We start from the raw sequence: 15730 nt of genomic DNA on the forward strand, positions 1-15730 counted from the left end.
ACAGAAAGGGTCAGTGCTGGGACTGTTTCCATGGCAACCATCGCTGGGACACCACACCTGAGTCACCTGTCATGGCAGTTGCCATGGAAACCCCTTGGAGGGACTGATGCCAGGGACACTTGCACTGAGACACTGCTGGGCTCGGGTGCCATGGCAACCACCATAGGGCATCATTGGTCCAGAGGTTGCCATGGCAACCAGCACAGAGCCCCCTTCCTACTCTCCAAGGCCAGGACAACCTGCATGAGACACTTTGCTGAGGTTGGGTCCATGGCAAACAACCTTTGCCCTGCTGGGATGGGGATTGTCACGGTCAGAAAGGAGCCTGTGGAGCCGTGGTGATGCTGGATGGCCATGGGGTGCTGCTTTGGGTGGGGCAGAGGGAATTTCCTTCCCAGGGCTTCCTTGGGGCTGTGCTTTGGGGCTGTGCTGAGCACAGGGTTGATCACACACAGATGGTTTTGTTCTCACTGAGCTTGCACAGAGCCAAGGCCTTTCCTGCCCCTCGTCTGGCCACGCTGGGGAGGGGCTGGGGGTGTGGGGGAGGTTGGGAGGGGACACAGGGGGACAGGTGACCCAACTGACCCTGGGGATATCCCAGACCACAGGACATCACGCTCAGTGTATAAAGTGGGGGGGAAAGGAGGAAGGGGGGACATTTGGAGTGATGTTTTTTGTCTTCCCAGGGAACACTTAGGTAGGAGGATATCCTGTTTTGCTGGTGGTCAGGGTCAGCACCAAAGACACAGACACCAACTGAAGGAACAGTGTAATTTATATAATGCAAAAGTGCAAAGAATGACAAAAGGATAAGTTCAGCAATGTACAAAATCATTTGCGAAGAATTACAAAAGGAGAAGCTCAGCAAGACACCTAATCATCACTACCAAAGATTGCCTATAATGATTTAGAAAGATCCATCACCAGTTACCCTCAGACTTTACCATCACCCAGCCCCACACATCAGCTGGGGAAGCTGTCACAGCCGAGGGCTGCAGAGCCACTCTGGACACTGGGAATTCCTGCAGCTGTGTCCAGCCACAGGTGAGGCTCCAACCTCACTGTGAGAGGGCCCAGCTTGGAGAGTGCTGAACAAACAAACTGACAGCACTTCCAGTGCAGGAACAGCTGGATTCATTCTGCTGTTTGGTTTCTCCCAAAGCCTGGCCAGGGCTCAAGGAGGAGCCAAGGGAGTTGACTTTGACCATACACCCCCAAAGAAAGCCTGATTTGGCCTTGTCTGGTTTCTAAATACTGAAAGGTAAAACCAGGTTTCACAATGAACAGCTAAAATGATCATTTTGGCAATAATATTTTGTTAATTAGCAGATACATATATAAACTTTGGTTGGAAGGTTCATCTAGAGATCACCTTTGGCTCAGGGCCTGTTCTTCAGGCCTTGCTAGTTCAGTAAGTCCGTTGTAGATAAACTACAACCTTCATAACAATTCTTTCAATAATATAACCTTAGATTTAGGTATTAGGCATAAAGGCATAGCCTCTCGCTCTCCAATTAAATGCTCTTTAGGTTCATTACTCAGACCTATAATTGGCAATCCTTTTAAAACATACCTCATTAGTTGCTATTCTCTATGTTATCTATCAAGTCTTCCTTTTTTCTTGAGACTCTCTCTCTTTTTAGACAAATCTGAATTCTCTATTTTCCAGGAAAAACTGTCACAACAACTCTAACATGGAATCATAATACACCAAGAGCACACACTGCAATGATTACAGTCACTGCCACAAATGCATTTCACAGCAGCCTCCAATTTGGCAGCCATGAAGCCAATCCCACCAGGGAGAATTTTCTTCTTTCTGCCACTCTTCTACTGCTCTTTCTATTGAGGTCATTCCTTACTGTTGAACTCCAAACCCATCACTGATACAAGTGCAACAATCTTGTCCTAGAATAGCACAGGTTCCTCCCTGGACAGAAAGCAGATAATCCAAGGCCATGTGGTTCTGTAGAGCTCCCATTGGTGTTTGTTGGAGCTCATAGGATGTGCTATTCGGTATTTTAATAGCATCATTTGCTACTTCTTCTAATAATCAATTTAGCTCCTTAATGTAAACTTCATAGGATGAGGCAGCACACACAGGGGCACTGGGTGAACCAGAATCTTTGGCTTTCTGAAATCAAAGGCACTCTTTGGGTGGAAAATGTTCTCTTGGCCCCACCTCTTCCCTGTGGTTGTTGCCAAAGTACCCAAAAGGGTGGCACTGCAGCTGAGAGTGGTGTAACACTGACCCTGAGCAGCTCCAGCACCCCAAGCTCTATTGACGTTTTCAGTAATGCTAAACCATATAAATCCTTTCATAGTTTGGCCTCTAACTATAACAGGGTAGGTTTCTCCTGAAGGGAAATCTTACTGAATCCTGTAAAACTGATCACTGTATTCTTTTGTTCCACAGTATAGTTTTCTCTAACTGTCCCTTCACTGTCTCCGTTACAAGTCAGAGCCCATTGAGAGAGTTCTGCCACCCCACAGGATGGGCCCTGCAAGGGAATCCCATTCCTCCCAACATTGATTGAGAACAAATCAAGCAATAAGTTACATTGAGTATTTTAGCTACCTTGATCTTTACATTTTCATAGGAATTCTTATGACTAATCCCTTGGTGAAACTCCAGAGGTGTTTCTGGCAAACAAAGATTCTGGTTGACTATCAAGATACATCTTATAGGCATAAGTAGTTCTTTAGTGACAAGTGACTTTTTCCTCAGTCTCATTTGGGTTAGGAACAATAATTCCATTGTCCATGGAGCTGGCTCTTTTTAATTCCACAATAATGCCCCAAGGTCCTTTGCTGTTCAGCTTCACTGTGGTGTCTGTGGGTAACAAGGCTTGGTGGGGTCCTTTCCCCTTCGGCTGGAGAGCTGCCAGCTCCCAGTCCTTGAGGTGCTCCAGGCTCCTGGCTGGAATTCCTGTGGAAGGCACTCAGGGTCACATCAGCCTTCACATGGAGCCCTGTGGATCAGAGCATTTTCCAAAGGGAACGTTGGGGCAAACAGGGAGATTTGGTCTGGCAGGATCTGTAAAACAACATCCTATAACATCTGCTTGTTTTCCCATAGAACACTTGGCTGCAGGGACATATTTCCATTGTTCCTGCCGAGGTTTCAGGATTAAAACAGTGTTTTAATTTAATTTCTCTGGAGCTGTTCCATCAGCTGGCTCAGAAGGGCCATTTTGCCTCTGGACCCACACCTTGGCTCCATTATTAGGACTGCTGGATCCAAACCCTTTGTTTCCACAAGCAGTAGTGATTTGAGGTGGATCTTTTTTTTTTTTTCCCCAAATGTCTTTAAAACTACAATGTCAATAATCATACTACCCTGTCATGGGGTTGAATAATTCAATTTTGTTCACTATTGTTTAACAGAATTCAATTTCTCCTTGATAATCTGTATAAATTTCTCCTCCCATGACATGAATAATTTTCAAGGCCAAGCTGCAGTGAGCAGTTATGAAACCAGAGTGTCCTGGAGGAATCTGAATGCCTGTTCTGGTATTGATAACTCTCATTTGCTTCTGATTTATCCTTGTTAAATCGAATGCATAAAGATCCAGCCCTGCAGCTTCTGGAGTGGACCTCTAAGGGGTTCTCCATCAGGACAGGTTCCCATCTCCTTAATTTTTCAACTGCTCTTTTAACAACCCCTTTATCTGTTCAACCAGTCCTGCAGCTTGTGGACAGTCTGGTATATGAAAAACCCAGCAGCCTTAATCGCTTTATTTTTCACAGTAACAGACAAAGCATTCCACATCACAGTATCACCAAACCCTATAAAAATTGCCAATTTCATCCCTTCCTCCTGTATTTATTGTAAACAATCTCACAATGTTTACCACTGACATTCAGGTCCTGGCTAGTCATATTTTGTAAGGTATTTAGAGGTACATTCCTGAGCAGCCAAAGCTAACAAATGTGAGCATTATATAGATATATTTAATTATTTTGTGACATTTATATTAGTACTTATATTTATATAAGAAATGTTTTCATTATATATGAAGTTTTTATTATAATATATATCTATAGAGGTTTTCATTATATTATTATTATTTCACTTGCACAGATGAATCTGAGCTCAAGATTAAAAACTCCTTCTGTCACTCCATGTGGGAGCATTCCACCAATGGCTCCTTTTGTTGGTGTTTTTTACAATATCCTGTTAACAAAATCCATGTATGTCTTCCCAAATCCACAAGTTCTTTTCCTTTTTCAAAACGCAATTTTTGGATGCATTTTAAGACATCCACTGGTTCAGCTGCTTTTAACCAACTTCCCCATTGCTCACACAGTGCTCTGACCTCAGCCCACTCCAGACCCAGAGAACTATAGGGAAGGTCTTCCCATCCGGGAATTTCGGACAGGACTGATTCCTTACTTTTACATATAAAAAATGACATTTTGCTGTGATCTGGACAGACTATGCCAATTTTGTTTTGCCAGTGGGCAGGGCCAGCACCAAAGACACAGACACCAACTGAAGGAATCAGTGCAATTTCCTACAGTTCAAAGCAGCAAAAAATCACAACAGGAGAAGCTCAGCAATGCACCCAATCATTCCTACCAAAGATTGCCTGTAATGATTTAGAAAGATCCATCACCAGTTACCCTCAGACTTTACCATCACCCAGCCCCACACATCAGCTGGGGAAGCTGTCACAGCCAAGGACTGCAGAGCCACTCTGGACACTGGGAATTCCTGCAGCTGTGTCCAGCCACAGGTGAGGCTCCAACCTCACTGTGAGAGGGCCCAGCTTGGAGAGTGCTGAACAAACAAACTGACAGCACTTCCAGTGCAGGAACAGCTGGATTCATTCTGCTGTTTGGCTTCTCCCAAAGCCTGGCCAGGGCTCAAGGAGGAACCAAGATATTTGACTTTGACCATACACCCCCAAACCAGGTCAGATGTTGTATTTCATGGCCTTGTTTAGCTTCTAAATACAGAAAAGTCAATACCTGATCCCCTACTTAGTGGATACAACTATCACAATGCTAATGATCATGCATATTTCAGTAATGAGTGGATACAATGATAACCTTTGGTCGGAAGGTTGATGGAGAGGTCACCTTTGGCTCAGGGCCTGTTGTTCAGGCCTCAGTCAGGCCTCTTGTTCAGGCCTTGGCACTTCAGGGATGTGGTTTAGTGCTGGGCTGACAGTGCTGGGTGAATGGCTGAGCTTGATGAGCTCAGAGGTCTCTTCCAACAGAAAGGATTCTATAATTCCAGGATTCTATCTGCTCCATTCAGCTAGGTCCATGTTAGCAGCATTAGTTTGCTCAGAAAGTTCCCTCTTGGTCAGCACTTGAGGCCTAAGGCTTCAGGCCCTTTAGCTCCTGGTGCTAAGCTGTTCATGCTGAAGGAGATGACTCAGAGAGAAGAATACAGTTCATCCAATTCCTTCTGGACACTGGGAGGGGAGGGTGTGAAAACAGGAGCATTGTTTGGTGTTGCCTCCTCTCTGCCATTCACACCTTTCAGTGCTCTGAAACAGCCAAGAGCTTTCTTCAAGAGTGCAAGGAAGCAGCTGTTCCTTCTGCCAGGTGTGGCTCTCTCCAGTCTCTGCACTTGACTGCTTTTGTCCCTCTTGCTGTGCCCTCTGTTCCCCCTCTGCTCGCTGGCTGCTGCCCAGGACTGTGGAACTGGCCCAGATCAAGTGCTCGAGAGCCTCATTTCTCTGCCCTTGGAGCTGCCTGGGCACAGCAGCCTTTTCCATCTGCAAGCTCCATATGGACAGGGAGTCCCCAGCTCCGTTCCTTGCACAACCTCCAGGAGCCCAGGGCCTGCCATCTCAAGTCCCTGCTGGCACTGAGGGCTCCCAGGTGCCTCAGGCTGCTGTGACACCACTGCAAACAGGAGGCAAGAGTGGCAGGGGCTGTGCTCAAAGTCACCTCCATTTCCTGCTGCTGCTGCTGCTGCTGCTGCTGTGGGGTCATTTGTCCAGCCCTGCACCAGACTCAGGGATCAGCTCCAGGCCCTGCTGCTGCTCCCTTGGGATCAGCCACAATCTGGTTGTTGCTCTCAATGCCAGCAGAAGCAGTGGCTGAAGCAGCAGGTGCTGACAGTGCCCCAAGCCCCGGGGCCAGAGGCAACGGAGCTGCTCCACACGAGAACCAGAAGCAAAGGGCATTTCTTTTTTAGGATAGGTTTTCTGTTTTAGGGAAAAAAAGGGGAAAAGAAAAAAAAAACTGGATGAAATGTGAACGATAAAAACGAATCTCAAGTGTGTAGTATAAAAACTTCTGTAACTTTGGATTAAGAAGAAACTGATCTTTTGTAAAGAGAACTCAGTTATTTACTTTGTCAGAGTGCTGATAGCATGGATCTATCTTACTGACCCTCAGCAGCCTTTTTTTAATAGATTTTGGGGTTTTTTTCCAATATTGTTATTTTAAATTGTGGTTGAAGCAATAAGAAATTGCTTTGTGCCCTGCCAGCTCCAGGCAGGACTGGGAATCTAAATTCTGCTGATCCCCATCTCATTAAGAATATGCCCTTCCTTCTCACCCTGTGAATACAGGCATTTTGCTGGGACTGTGGAATTTTGGGGTTCTGGCCATTTGGATGTGTATCCCTCACTGCAATCTCTGGGCCTGCAGGAGAGTCTCACTCACCTGCACAAGCAGAAAGCTCTGTCGGTGTGCTCAGAACAGGCTCGTCTGATGCAGAGCTGTCAGAGCAATGGGAGGGCAGAGCAGACCCAGCCGTGCCCAGGGCTGAGCCCCAGCAGAGCCCTGGCAGAGCCCAGAGCAGCCTCAGCATCCGCAGAGCTCGGCTGGAAGGAGAGAAACCAGAAACTGCCCATCAGCTGAAGGCTCCTGTCCCCCTTGTCCCAACTGCCCGCAGTGCCCAGGCCATGCTGGCTGAGCTCAGAGCTGTGCCCAAACCTCCCCATCATTGCTGCCTCTGGGAGGAGAGCAGGAGGGCAGGACATGTGCCCAGCCTCCAGCCAGCCATGGCAGATCCACCTCCTCAGCAGCTGCCCAGAGCCAAAGAGCAGCTTGGCAGACAACTGAAGAATTCTTTGCATCCACACCAGCAAAGAGGGGAAACTTTGGTGCCCAGCCAGGCTGTGCAATGCCCTGAGCATCCCCTGGCTGGGGACTCACCTGCACATTAGGTCTGGAGTGTGTCTTTGCAAAAGGCGCCAGAATCGAAGTCAATCATCTTCAGCTACAGATGGCCAGGTTGAGGAAGAGGTGCTAATCCTTGAAGTTGTCCTTGACGTCTCCAGCTGCAGCCCATCTGGTCCAGCTTCTCCAGGGGCTCCTTCTCCTTCCCTGGAGGTCAGAGCAGGCTGTCAGTGTTCTGCCCAGGGCCCCAGACCACAATGAACCAGACAAGCAAAACCAGGGTGGATGGTGGCCACCAGTGCTTGCCAGAGCACATCTCCAGCTCAGCTCCAGCACAAGAGCTGTGAGTTCCCTTCTGATGATCCCTGCTCAGAGCTACAAGCTGGTCAAAAACCGTCTGGTTTGCTTTGCTTCTAATTACCAAGAAATGTGTGGAGCTGTTACCTGCCAGGCCCCTGGATCAAACTGTGCACATGGATCTCTCCCATCTTCTAGGGCAGATGAACACCCTGCATCCACGGATCGCTGAAGAGGTCTTCCAACGATGGCCTGTCCAAGGGTTGCATGGACAAACATCTCTTTATAACATCTTGGCACTCTGAGGAGAGAAACCAGAAACTGCCAGTCAGTTGGAGAAGGCTCCTGTCCACTTTTCCCTCCCCGTTCCCGTGCCCAGGCCATGCTGGGTGTGCTCAGAGCTCAGCCTAAACTTCCCCAGGGATTCTCTGTTTTGGAGGAGAGCAGGACATGTGCCACCTCCTCAGCAGCTGCCAGAGCAGGATGCTCATGAGCCTGCTGCTCTCTCCCAACACTGGGATTCCCCCTATGCCATAGAGATTAGGATCTACCTTGAGAGAGCTGTCGTGGGAACAAGATCTGCCCCCAGATGATCTCCCGGCCCCTCCTGAATGGGTGCTTCCCGCAGACCATCTGGTACAGCAGGATACCCAGGGACCAGATCGTTGCTGCCTCGCCGTTGTAAAATTTAAGGTAGATCCACTCTGGTGGGCTGTAGGACAGGGTTCCTATGGAATATAGATGGAGTTCATCAGGGGATGCTGCTGCTCCCAGAGCCTCACCCCAGCATCCCTGGGCATGCAGGGGCTGCACCAGTGGTACACAGGGTGACCTGCTGCCCTCTCACCAGCACCTGGGACTTGTGTACAAACTTGGGGTTGAAAAAGAAGCCACTGGGGCTGGAAGAGGGCAGCAGAAGCCCTGGGGAGGTCCAATCATGACATGAAAAGTAAAAACACTCTCAGTGCTGGGAAAAACCACTCTCATCCCTCTCTGCATTGCCCCCAAAAAACATTAATAGGCCAAGGCAAACAAGGGAAGTGGAGCAGTCCAAACCCATTCTTGCCTGCCCACCAAACTGGCTGGGGCACAGGGCCTGACCCCCTCACTGCTGCACTCATTGGGCTTTGTCAGACTGGCTGCCCCAGCCCAAGGCAGAGTGGGTGGTGAAGGTGGTCAACAGGGCTGCAAGCTGCCCCCTTCAACGCCCACTCAAAAGCAACTTGGCTGAAGAGTTAATCCCATGCCTGGCAGCAACAGGGGAAGCCCCGGTGCTACACCAAGGCTGGGCCATGAGATGCCCAGGAGCATCCCCTGGGAGGGCTCACCTGCAAATTGGGTGTAGGCTGTGCATCGGAGGAAGGCGCCGCAGCCAAAGTCGATGAGTTTTAGCTGCCCGGTAGCCAGGTCGAGCAGGATGTTCTCGGGCTTGATGTCTCGATGGAGGACCCCGCAGCTGGTGCAGTGCTGCACGGCCTCCAGCACCTGGCGGAACATCCCCCGTGCCTCCTCCTCCGGCAGGAACCTCCGCTCCGCCAGGAAATGGGAGAGGTTCCGACACCGCTCCGGACGCTCCATAACTAACAGGAAGTCGTTGGGGAGCTCAACCCACTCCAGGAGCTGGATGACACCAGCACACCCTGTGGACACCTTGTCCAGCAGCACGATCTCAAGGGGCACACGGGCGCCGTAGGGCTGCGGGAGGACCAAGGTGCTGTCAGCGTGGCGGAAGCTGTGCGGGAGCTCTGGGACACCTCAGCCAGCCCGGGATGCTCTGCGTCCCCCGCTCACCCCTCGCCCGCTCTGCCTCCAGGACTCCTGGCGGTTTCCACCCTGCCGGGCCCAGGCTTATCCCCGCCCGGCACGGCCCGGGTTCTGCCGCAGGCCCCGCTAACTCACCAACTCGCCCCAACGCCGGATGCGATCCCTCGACACACATTTGATGGCAACCTGCGAGCAAGAGACAGCAACGGACTGAGCTCGCCGCCCGCCCTGCCGAGTCCCACCCTTCTCCTTCTCCTCCTCCCTTCTCCTCCTCCCTTCTCCTCCTCCCTCCTCCCTCCTCCCTCCTCTTCCACCAGCCCCGCCACTCACCGGGGCGCCGTCCGCCAGCCGCGTCCCCGCGTACACGCTGCCGAATCCTCCTTTCCCCAGCAGCTCACCCAGCCGGTACCGCTCCTGCAGGGCCTCCTGCGCCTTCCCTGCGGGCGACACGCGGCCGTCAGCGCTCGACCCGGGACCAGACACGGCCCCCGACCGCCTGTGCACCGCCCCGGGCCGGGCATCCCCCTCTGAACGGGGCACGGGCGGCTCGGGGCCGGCGGCCGGACTGCCGAGCGGCGGAGCTCGGGCCGGGGAAGGCGCAGTGGAGGCGGCGGGAGCGGCCGAGCCGTGTGTGTCCTCCGCGGGCCCCGGGAGGAGCCGGTAACGGGACCGGAGCTGGGGTCGGGGCCGGTGCTGGGGCTGAGGCCGGGGCTGGGGCCGGGTTCGGGTGCGGGGTCGGGGCCGGGGCCTGGATTGGGGCTGGGGCTGGGATTGGGGCCGGGCTCGGTTTCGGGTCCGGGGCCGGGGCTGCGGTCGGGGTCGGGACTGGACCCGGCGTCGGGGCCGGGGCCAGGCTCGGGACAGGCGGAGCCAAAGGGTGACGATGCCGCCCCAGCCCCAGCCACTGATGCCCGCCCAGCAGCGCCACAGCCACGATGGCGAGAGCCGGGCGGAGGCGAGAGCGCGGCGGGACGCCCAGGGACGGGGAGGGGGCAGCCCCGGCCGGGGCTGGGGGCGAGCCTGGGGCATGGCCCGAGATGGCAGGGGGAGAGGGACACTGGGAAAGGAGGGCACAGAGGGAAAGGAACAGCAGGAGAGGAGGCGGGGAGCGGGATAGAGACACCGGGAGAGGGTGCGGAACACCGACGGAGGGTGAGGGACAGCGAGAGAGGGAAAGGATGAGCGGGAGAAAAGGACGGAGAGGGTCGTAGATGGCTGCTGCTGCTATCGCTGCCGCTGCTGCTTTCGCTGCTGCCGCCGCTGCCGCTGCCACCACTGCAACTGAAGCTCCGGGGCCGTTTGTCCGAGTGGCCGTTTGTCCGAGTGGCCGTTTGTCCATTCCCCGCTCGCCCCCGCGCGCCCCACGGCCGAGCCCCGCGCGCCCCCGGGGGCAGCCCCTGAGTCTGTCCAAACACGGGAACTTTGCCGTGTTCAGCCCACCTCCAGAGCCTTGACTGCTGCACAGTGGCACAGCAATCCCCTTGGCTGCTGTTGTGCATTGTCCCTGCTGAGGGTCAAACACTACCGGGGCACATTCCCTGTCTCTGGAATTCATTCCCAACCCAAACACTGCACTTATGTCTCCTGCATTGCTTTCCAAGAAAAACGGGGGAAGACAAACTGTGTTTAACTCATGGTATTTCAGGGAGTCTAAAACTTGCTAAGCCATAGATCTTCGAGGTGAGATCCAATTGCAATTAATGGCATGGAGAAGTAGTGCAACATGGAAAAGGGGAGCATAGAAATAAATAGAGGAAAACATCGTGGATTGTTTCTTTACATTTTCATTTCACTTCTTGAAAGCTGTTTCAGTTTTCCAGGAATCTTCTCTACAGTCCTGTTTGCTCAGGTGCAGGACACAGAACTCAGGAGGAAGGGCTCGTGGGCTGGGTTAAGGCCAGGGAGAAGTCACTCACTGGTCACTGTCATGGGCACAACAGACACAAGTTAGGGAAATTAAGGGAATTGAATTCCAAGCAAATCACAGTATGAGAAGGAGAACTAAAACAAACCCAAAAAAACCACCTTGCTCACCCCTCCCTCTTCCCAGGCTCCCAGCCTCCTCCTGCAGCTCCTCTGCTCTCTCTGCACAGGAAATATGTCACCAGCCACAAACTTTGCTTTTGCCTCATCCCAGGATCTCTTGCCGGAGAGGAAGAACTTTCTCTAGCAGAAATTTAGAGCGCAGCAGCATTTGAGGCTCAGGGTGTTTCTCCTGCAGCTCCTTGTAGGTCTCCTCTTCCCGTGCTGGGTCTCCTGCACCACAGAACTCTGCCAGCTGCAGCTTTGCAAACATCAGCTCAAGGTCTGGATGTTCCTGAACAGTTTGCTCGAGGTCCTTGGGGGCTGCATCCAATGCATTCTTCTTGTCTTCCCCCTTTGCATGGAGCCAGTGGATCTGCTGGCCCCTGGCCAGGGCCTGGCAGAGCAGGTGGAACCTGGGTCCTGCTGCAGGAGCTGGGGGAGCTCCAGGACTCGCTCTGGCCGCTGGGGCAGCCACAACACAAGCCGTTGCCAGCCAGGAGCCGAGGGCTCCGTGTGGCTCTGCAGGACCTTGTCCCTGGGGCTCGTCTGGATCAGCGCGGGCAGCTGGGCTGCACTTGGCTCCGTTTGTGTCCCTGCTTCCCCTGGGACAGCAGCTGCCCAGCGCCCAGGGGACAGCAATGGCACCGGGGCAGTTTGGGGTGAGGTTCAGTGTCTGTGCCTGGCATAAATCCCAAATCCTTCCCGAAGGAGCAGAGAGTGCTGACAGAGCACAGGATGCTCTGCTGAGCACGGGATGGACCAAGGGTGATGGCAGACAAAGCCAGGAGGGGAATCCCAAAGAACAGGAGGAAGAAGAGCAGGAGAATAAATGGGTAGGAGAGGAGGAGGAGGGACAGAGGAGGATGAAGAGCGGGTGGGGAGGAGGGATGGAAGAGGGGAAGCGGGAAGAAGAGGAGGGATAAAGGGAGAGGAGCGGCAGGAAGAGGAGGGATAGAAGAACGGAAAGTGAAGCACGAGAAGGAATCACCACGTGCGTCTGTTGTTATTTCTGTCTGCAACCCTCGCCCTGGGACCATCGCCCCCCCCGGGGCATCCCGCAGGTGAGCGGGCAGGGGGAGCTGCGCCAAGTATCTTGGGCGGTGCCTGGGGTTCTTGTTGGGAGGTTGGGAGGATTTTTGGACCTTGTAGGACTCCAGCACCAAGCCCTAAATATCTTTGGTTGATCCAGGGAGAGGTTTTTTGTTTGGGGTTGGTTTTTTTTTTGCGGGAGAAGGGGAGGGGGCAGATGTTTGGATCTTGCAGGACTCCAGAAGTGAGTCGCAAATGCCCCTTGGGGGGACATTGGGGAGTTCCCAGCACGCGGGGTTTGGGGTGATCCCAGTGGCAGCTGCCGGGATGGGATGGGATGGGATGAGAAGGGTGAGATGTGGATTGGGGTATGGGATGAAGTCTGAGCGAGGGGGATGGGTGGGATGGGGCCGGGATGAGGCAGCCGAAGGTTGGGGGTGATGAAGCCGGGGGACCCCACTCCTTAGGGACTTGCGGGGTACCCGGCAGCTGTGAGGGAGTTTTGGGGTACCCCTGATCCTTCGGGGGTGGCGCTGGCAGCGGGGGGACACGTGGCTCCGGCACTTCTGGACCCCACCTGCGCCCCCCTCGCCCCCAGCGCCCCCGGGAGCGGAATTTGGGGAGGGGGGAGGTGGAGGGCGCCCAGGCCAGGCCCCCCTTGCTGTCCCGGCAACCGGGGGCTGGGAGCCCAAATGGAGCGAAATGGGGATTGGGGCCCTGTGCCCCAGCCCTTGATCCCCGGAGCAATTCCCTGGGCTCTGGGGGAGGTGGATCTGCACTGGGGGTACCCAAGCCTCCTGTCCATCCCTGGGGCTGATTGGGGTGTTCCCCCCACCCAGCAGCTTGTGCTGCAGCAGCCATGGGGCAGAGGAGGGTGGGGAAGGGGGTTCTGGGGTGGGAGCAGAGGAGCAGCAGGAGGAAGAGAAGGGAGAGAAAAGGAGGGACAGGAAAAGGAGAAGCAGCAGAACCATGAGATTTCACCACCCACTGTGTCTGCAGCACCCCTGGCTCTGGGATCATTGTCCCCCTGCATTCCACAGGTGACCAGAGAGGAGGAGCTCACCCCAAATCTATCGGGGGGTCTCCGGGAAGGTTGGTTTGGTTTTTTTTCTTGAAAGAATATTTAGAACTCACAGATTCTAGAACTGAGCCCCAGATATCTTTGCATGTCCCTGGCAGGGATTTTTTCGGCCAAAGGGGGTGTTTGGATCTTGCAGGACTCCAAAGCTGAGCCACAAATGCACCTTGGGGGAATATTGGTGGAGTCCATATGGGAATTGCCTGGTATCAGCAGGACCGAAATCTCGGTCTGCTGCGCCACGGCAGACCTGCCGAGGGGCTCTTTGCAAGGGCCTGCAGGGACAGCACCAGGGCCAGTGGCCTCCCACTGACACAGGGCGGGCTGAGGCCGCAGGTGTGGCACAAACTGTGGGCTCTGAGGCTGCTGAGGCCCTGGCCCACGCTGCCCACAGAAGCTGTGGCTACCCCTGGATCCCTGGCAGTGCTCCAGGCCAGGCTGCTTGGGCCTTGGAGCAACCTGGGAGAGTGGAAGGTGTCCCTGCCCATGGCAGCAGGCTTGGAACAAGGTGATTGTTAAGGACCATTCCAAGCCAAGGCATTCTGTGATTCTGTGATCCCAGGGGCAGCTGGGCTCAATTTGTGATTAGAAACAGTTCAGCACTGCAAGTTTGCTTGAGTTCAAGGAGACTGTTCACCAGCCCAGATTCACAACTGGTGAGATTTACCAATACTAGAGGTCAGGCTGAGATCAATAAAATCTTACACAGTCCTGATTCTGCAATTTTGCATTTTATTCAAGCAAGAGCAAAGCATTTGCAGGCTTGCCAGTGATAAATACACTAACTATGGGACCGTTACTATGTGTCCCAACAGATAGTGACACTGTATATGGCTGTATTTCCATAAGAAAATATGATATATTAGACATGATATGCATTAGATATATATTTAAGAAATATATCTATGTAATAAAAATCTTGTCTGTCAGAAATTCACGGACTTCAGAGTGTTTATATGTGTCATAACATATAGTGACACGATATATATGCTAAATTTATATTGGTTTAATCATAATTACATTGTCAAATATTTATAATTATTATTTATCATGATAGATTAAGTACCTATTTCTTACTTTTGATAATATGCATTTTAGTATATGGTTTTCTTTGACTGAATTTTGGTATTATTTATGATACCTAATAAACTATTTAAAATAGTTCTATTAACTTTATCATATAGTTACCATAGGTATACATTATATATATTTATCCAGGAAATAAAAAAATCTTGGTACTTATATATATGAGATTTCAAGGTCAGCTCCAACACAGTTGGTATAATGCTGACCTAAAGGTGTCCCTTGCGGGGACAAGGAGAGACACAGTCCATTGTCTAATCCTGGGCTAGCAGAGCTAGTTTGTCCTCTCAGTGTTTTTTCCCTGTTTGTTTGTCTTTTTCTGCCCCACATTCCCACTTCCTTCATACTGTCATTTTTGGCCTTTCCTAAAGGGCTGGAACAACTGCATGTTACAGGTGGGGTTTGGTGACTTTGGCCATGCGTGTAAGGCATGTGCTCTCCTCATTTGCATTCTTAGGAGTGGGAAAGGCCGCATGCAAGTAGGTGTTCATGTGGATCTGGGTGACTGGTTTTGGAAATGGAATGATAGGAGGAGGTAGAAAAAACCCTCTGGTGGCCCTCCAGCTGCTGAGGCAGCAGGAGAGGCTGTGGGGCCTTTGCTGGACATCTCCAGGTGGAAGGAATGCCCTTGGGGAGGAGTCATGGGTACAAGAAAGCGATAAACAACATCCTCCTCACGGGGACTCCAACCCTCGAAGGCACTGCCAACCCCAATGGCTCGTTCCAGCATCGGGTGGAAAGTGTTAGATAAGACGCGTCCAGCGTAATTTATGAAATCGTCCATCAGGTTAGTTGTCCACTCGCAGCCTGTCTCCAGGTCCTGTACAGGCCACTGTAGGTGCTCCATTAGAATCCTTCCAATATCATCAGATTCCTGGTCTTCGACTTCATTGGCGTCATTATTGTTCTGGTCATTTGCAGCAATATTCATGACTTGATTTCCAGCATCGTCTTCTTCATTTGCTCCATTATTTTGTTCTTCGTTCTCCTCTCTCCTCAGGCTCCTTTTCCTCCAGATAAACCATACTGCCAAAAGAAGGACCAGGAGCCCAGCAAATGCCCAGAGCTGCCAGTGCTGCAAGTCAAACACCAGCAGGTCTCCCCAGGCTGAGCCGCTCTGCTTCAGTCTCAGCTGCTCCAACTCTTGCTCCAGCCGAATCTTCTCCTGTTCCAGGTACTTCACACGCGCCTGCATGCACAGGAGCTCCTCCTGATCCATGCCATCATCCACAGGCTGCAGGTACTGAGTGAGGGTTTTTAAGAGCCAGAAAAGGAAGTGCCAGAAAAACATGGTCTGCAGAAGGATAGAGAGAAGGCCTTGAGTAGGGCTGGGAGGGAGGCAGCTGGCAGTGGAGGCAGCAGGGG

The 15730-nt window shown here is 52.4% G+C and overlaps 2 protein-coding genes across 2 annotated transcripts in view; one reads left to right on the top strand and one right to left on the bottom strand.

Moving 5' to 3' along the window:
• The window catches only part of LOC146420189 (serine/threonine-protein kinase pim-1-like), a 70029-nt gene extending 58950 nt beyond the window's left edge, over positions 1-11079 (bottom strand). Inside the window, exons 1-9 of the mRNA XM_085048536.1 lie at positions 11067-11079; positions 9821-10054; positions 9481-9677; positions 9286-9336; positions 8715-9081; positions 7938-8114; positions 7534-7687; positions 7126-7296; positions 6631-6791 (exon numbers count right to left, since the gene is read on the bottom strand). Of these exons, the coding sequence (XP_084904662.1) occupies positions 7581-7687; positions 7938-8114; positions 8715-9081; positions 9286-9336; positions 9481-9677; positions 9821-10054; positions 11067-11079 (1146 nt within the window). The 3' untranslated portion in view covers positions 6631-6791; positions 7126-7296; positions 7534-7580. The remainder of the gene's footprint in view (positions 1-6630; positions 6792-7125; positions 7297-7533; positions 7688-7937; positions 8115-8714; positions 9082-9285; positions 9337-9480; positions 9678-9820; positions 10055-11066) is intronic.
• The window catches only part of LOC146420171 (uncharacterized), a 482891-nt gene that overhangs the window by 377021 nt on the left and 90140 nt on the right, over positions 1-15730 (top strand). The window lies entirely within an intron of this gene.

Source organism: Lichenostomus cassidix, unplaced genomic scaffold, assembly GCF_008360975.1.
Source record: "Lichenostomus cassidix isolate B80296 unplaced genomic scaffold, HeHo_3.0 HiC_scaffold_44, whole genome shotgun sequence".
In the NCBI taxonomy this organism is placed as follows: domain Eukaryota; kingdom Metazoa; phylum Chordata; class Aves; order Passeriformes; family Meliphagidae; genus Lichenostomus; species Lichenostomus cassidix.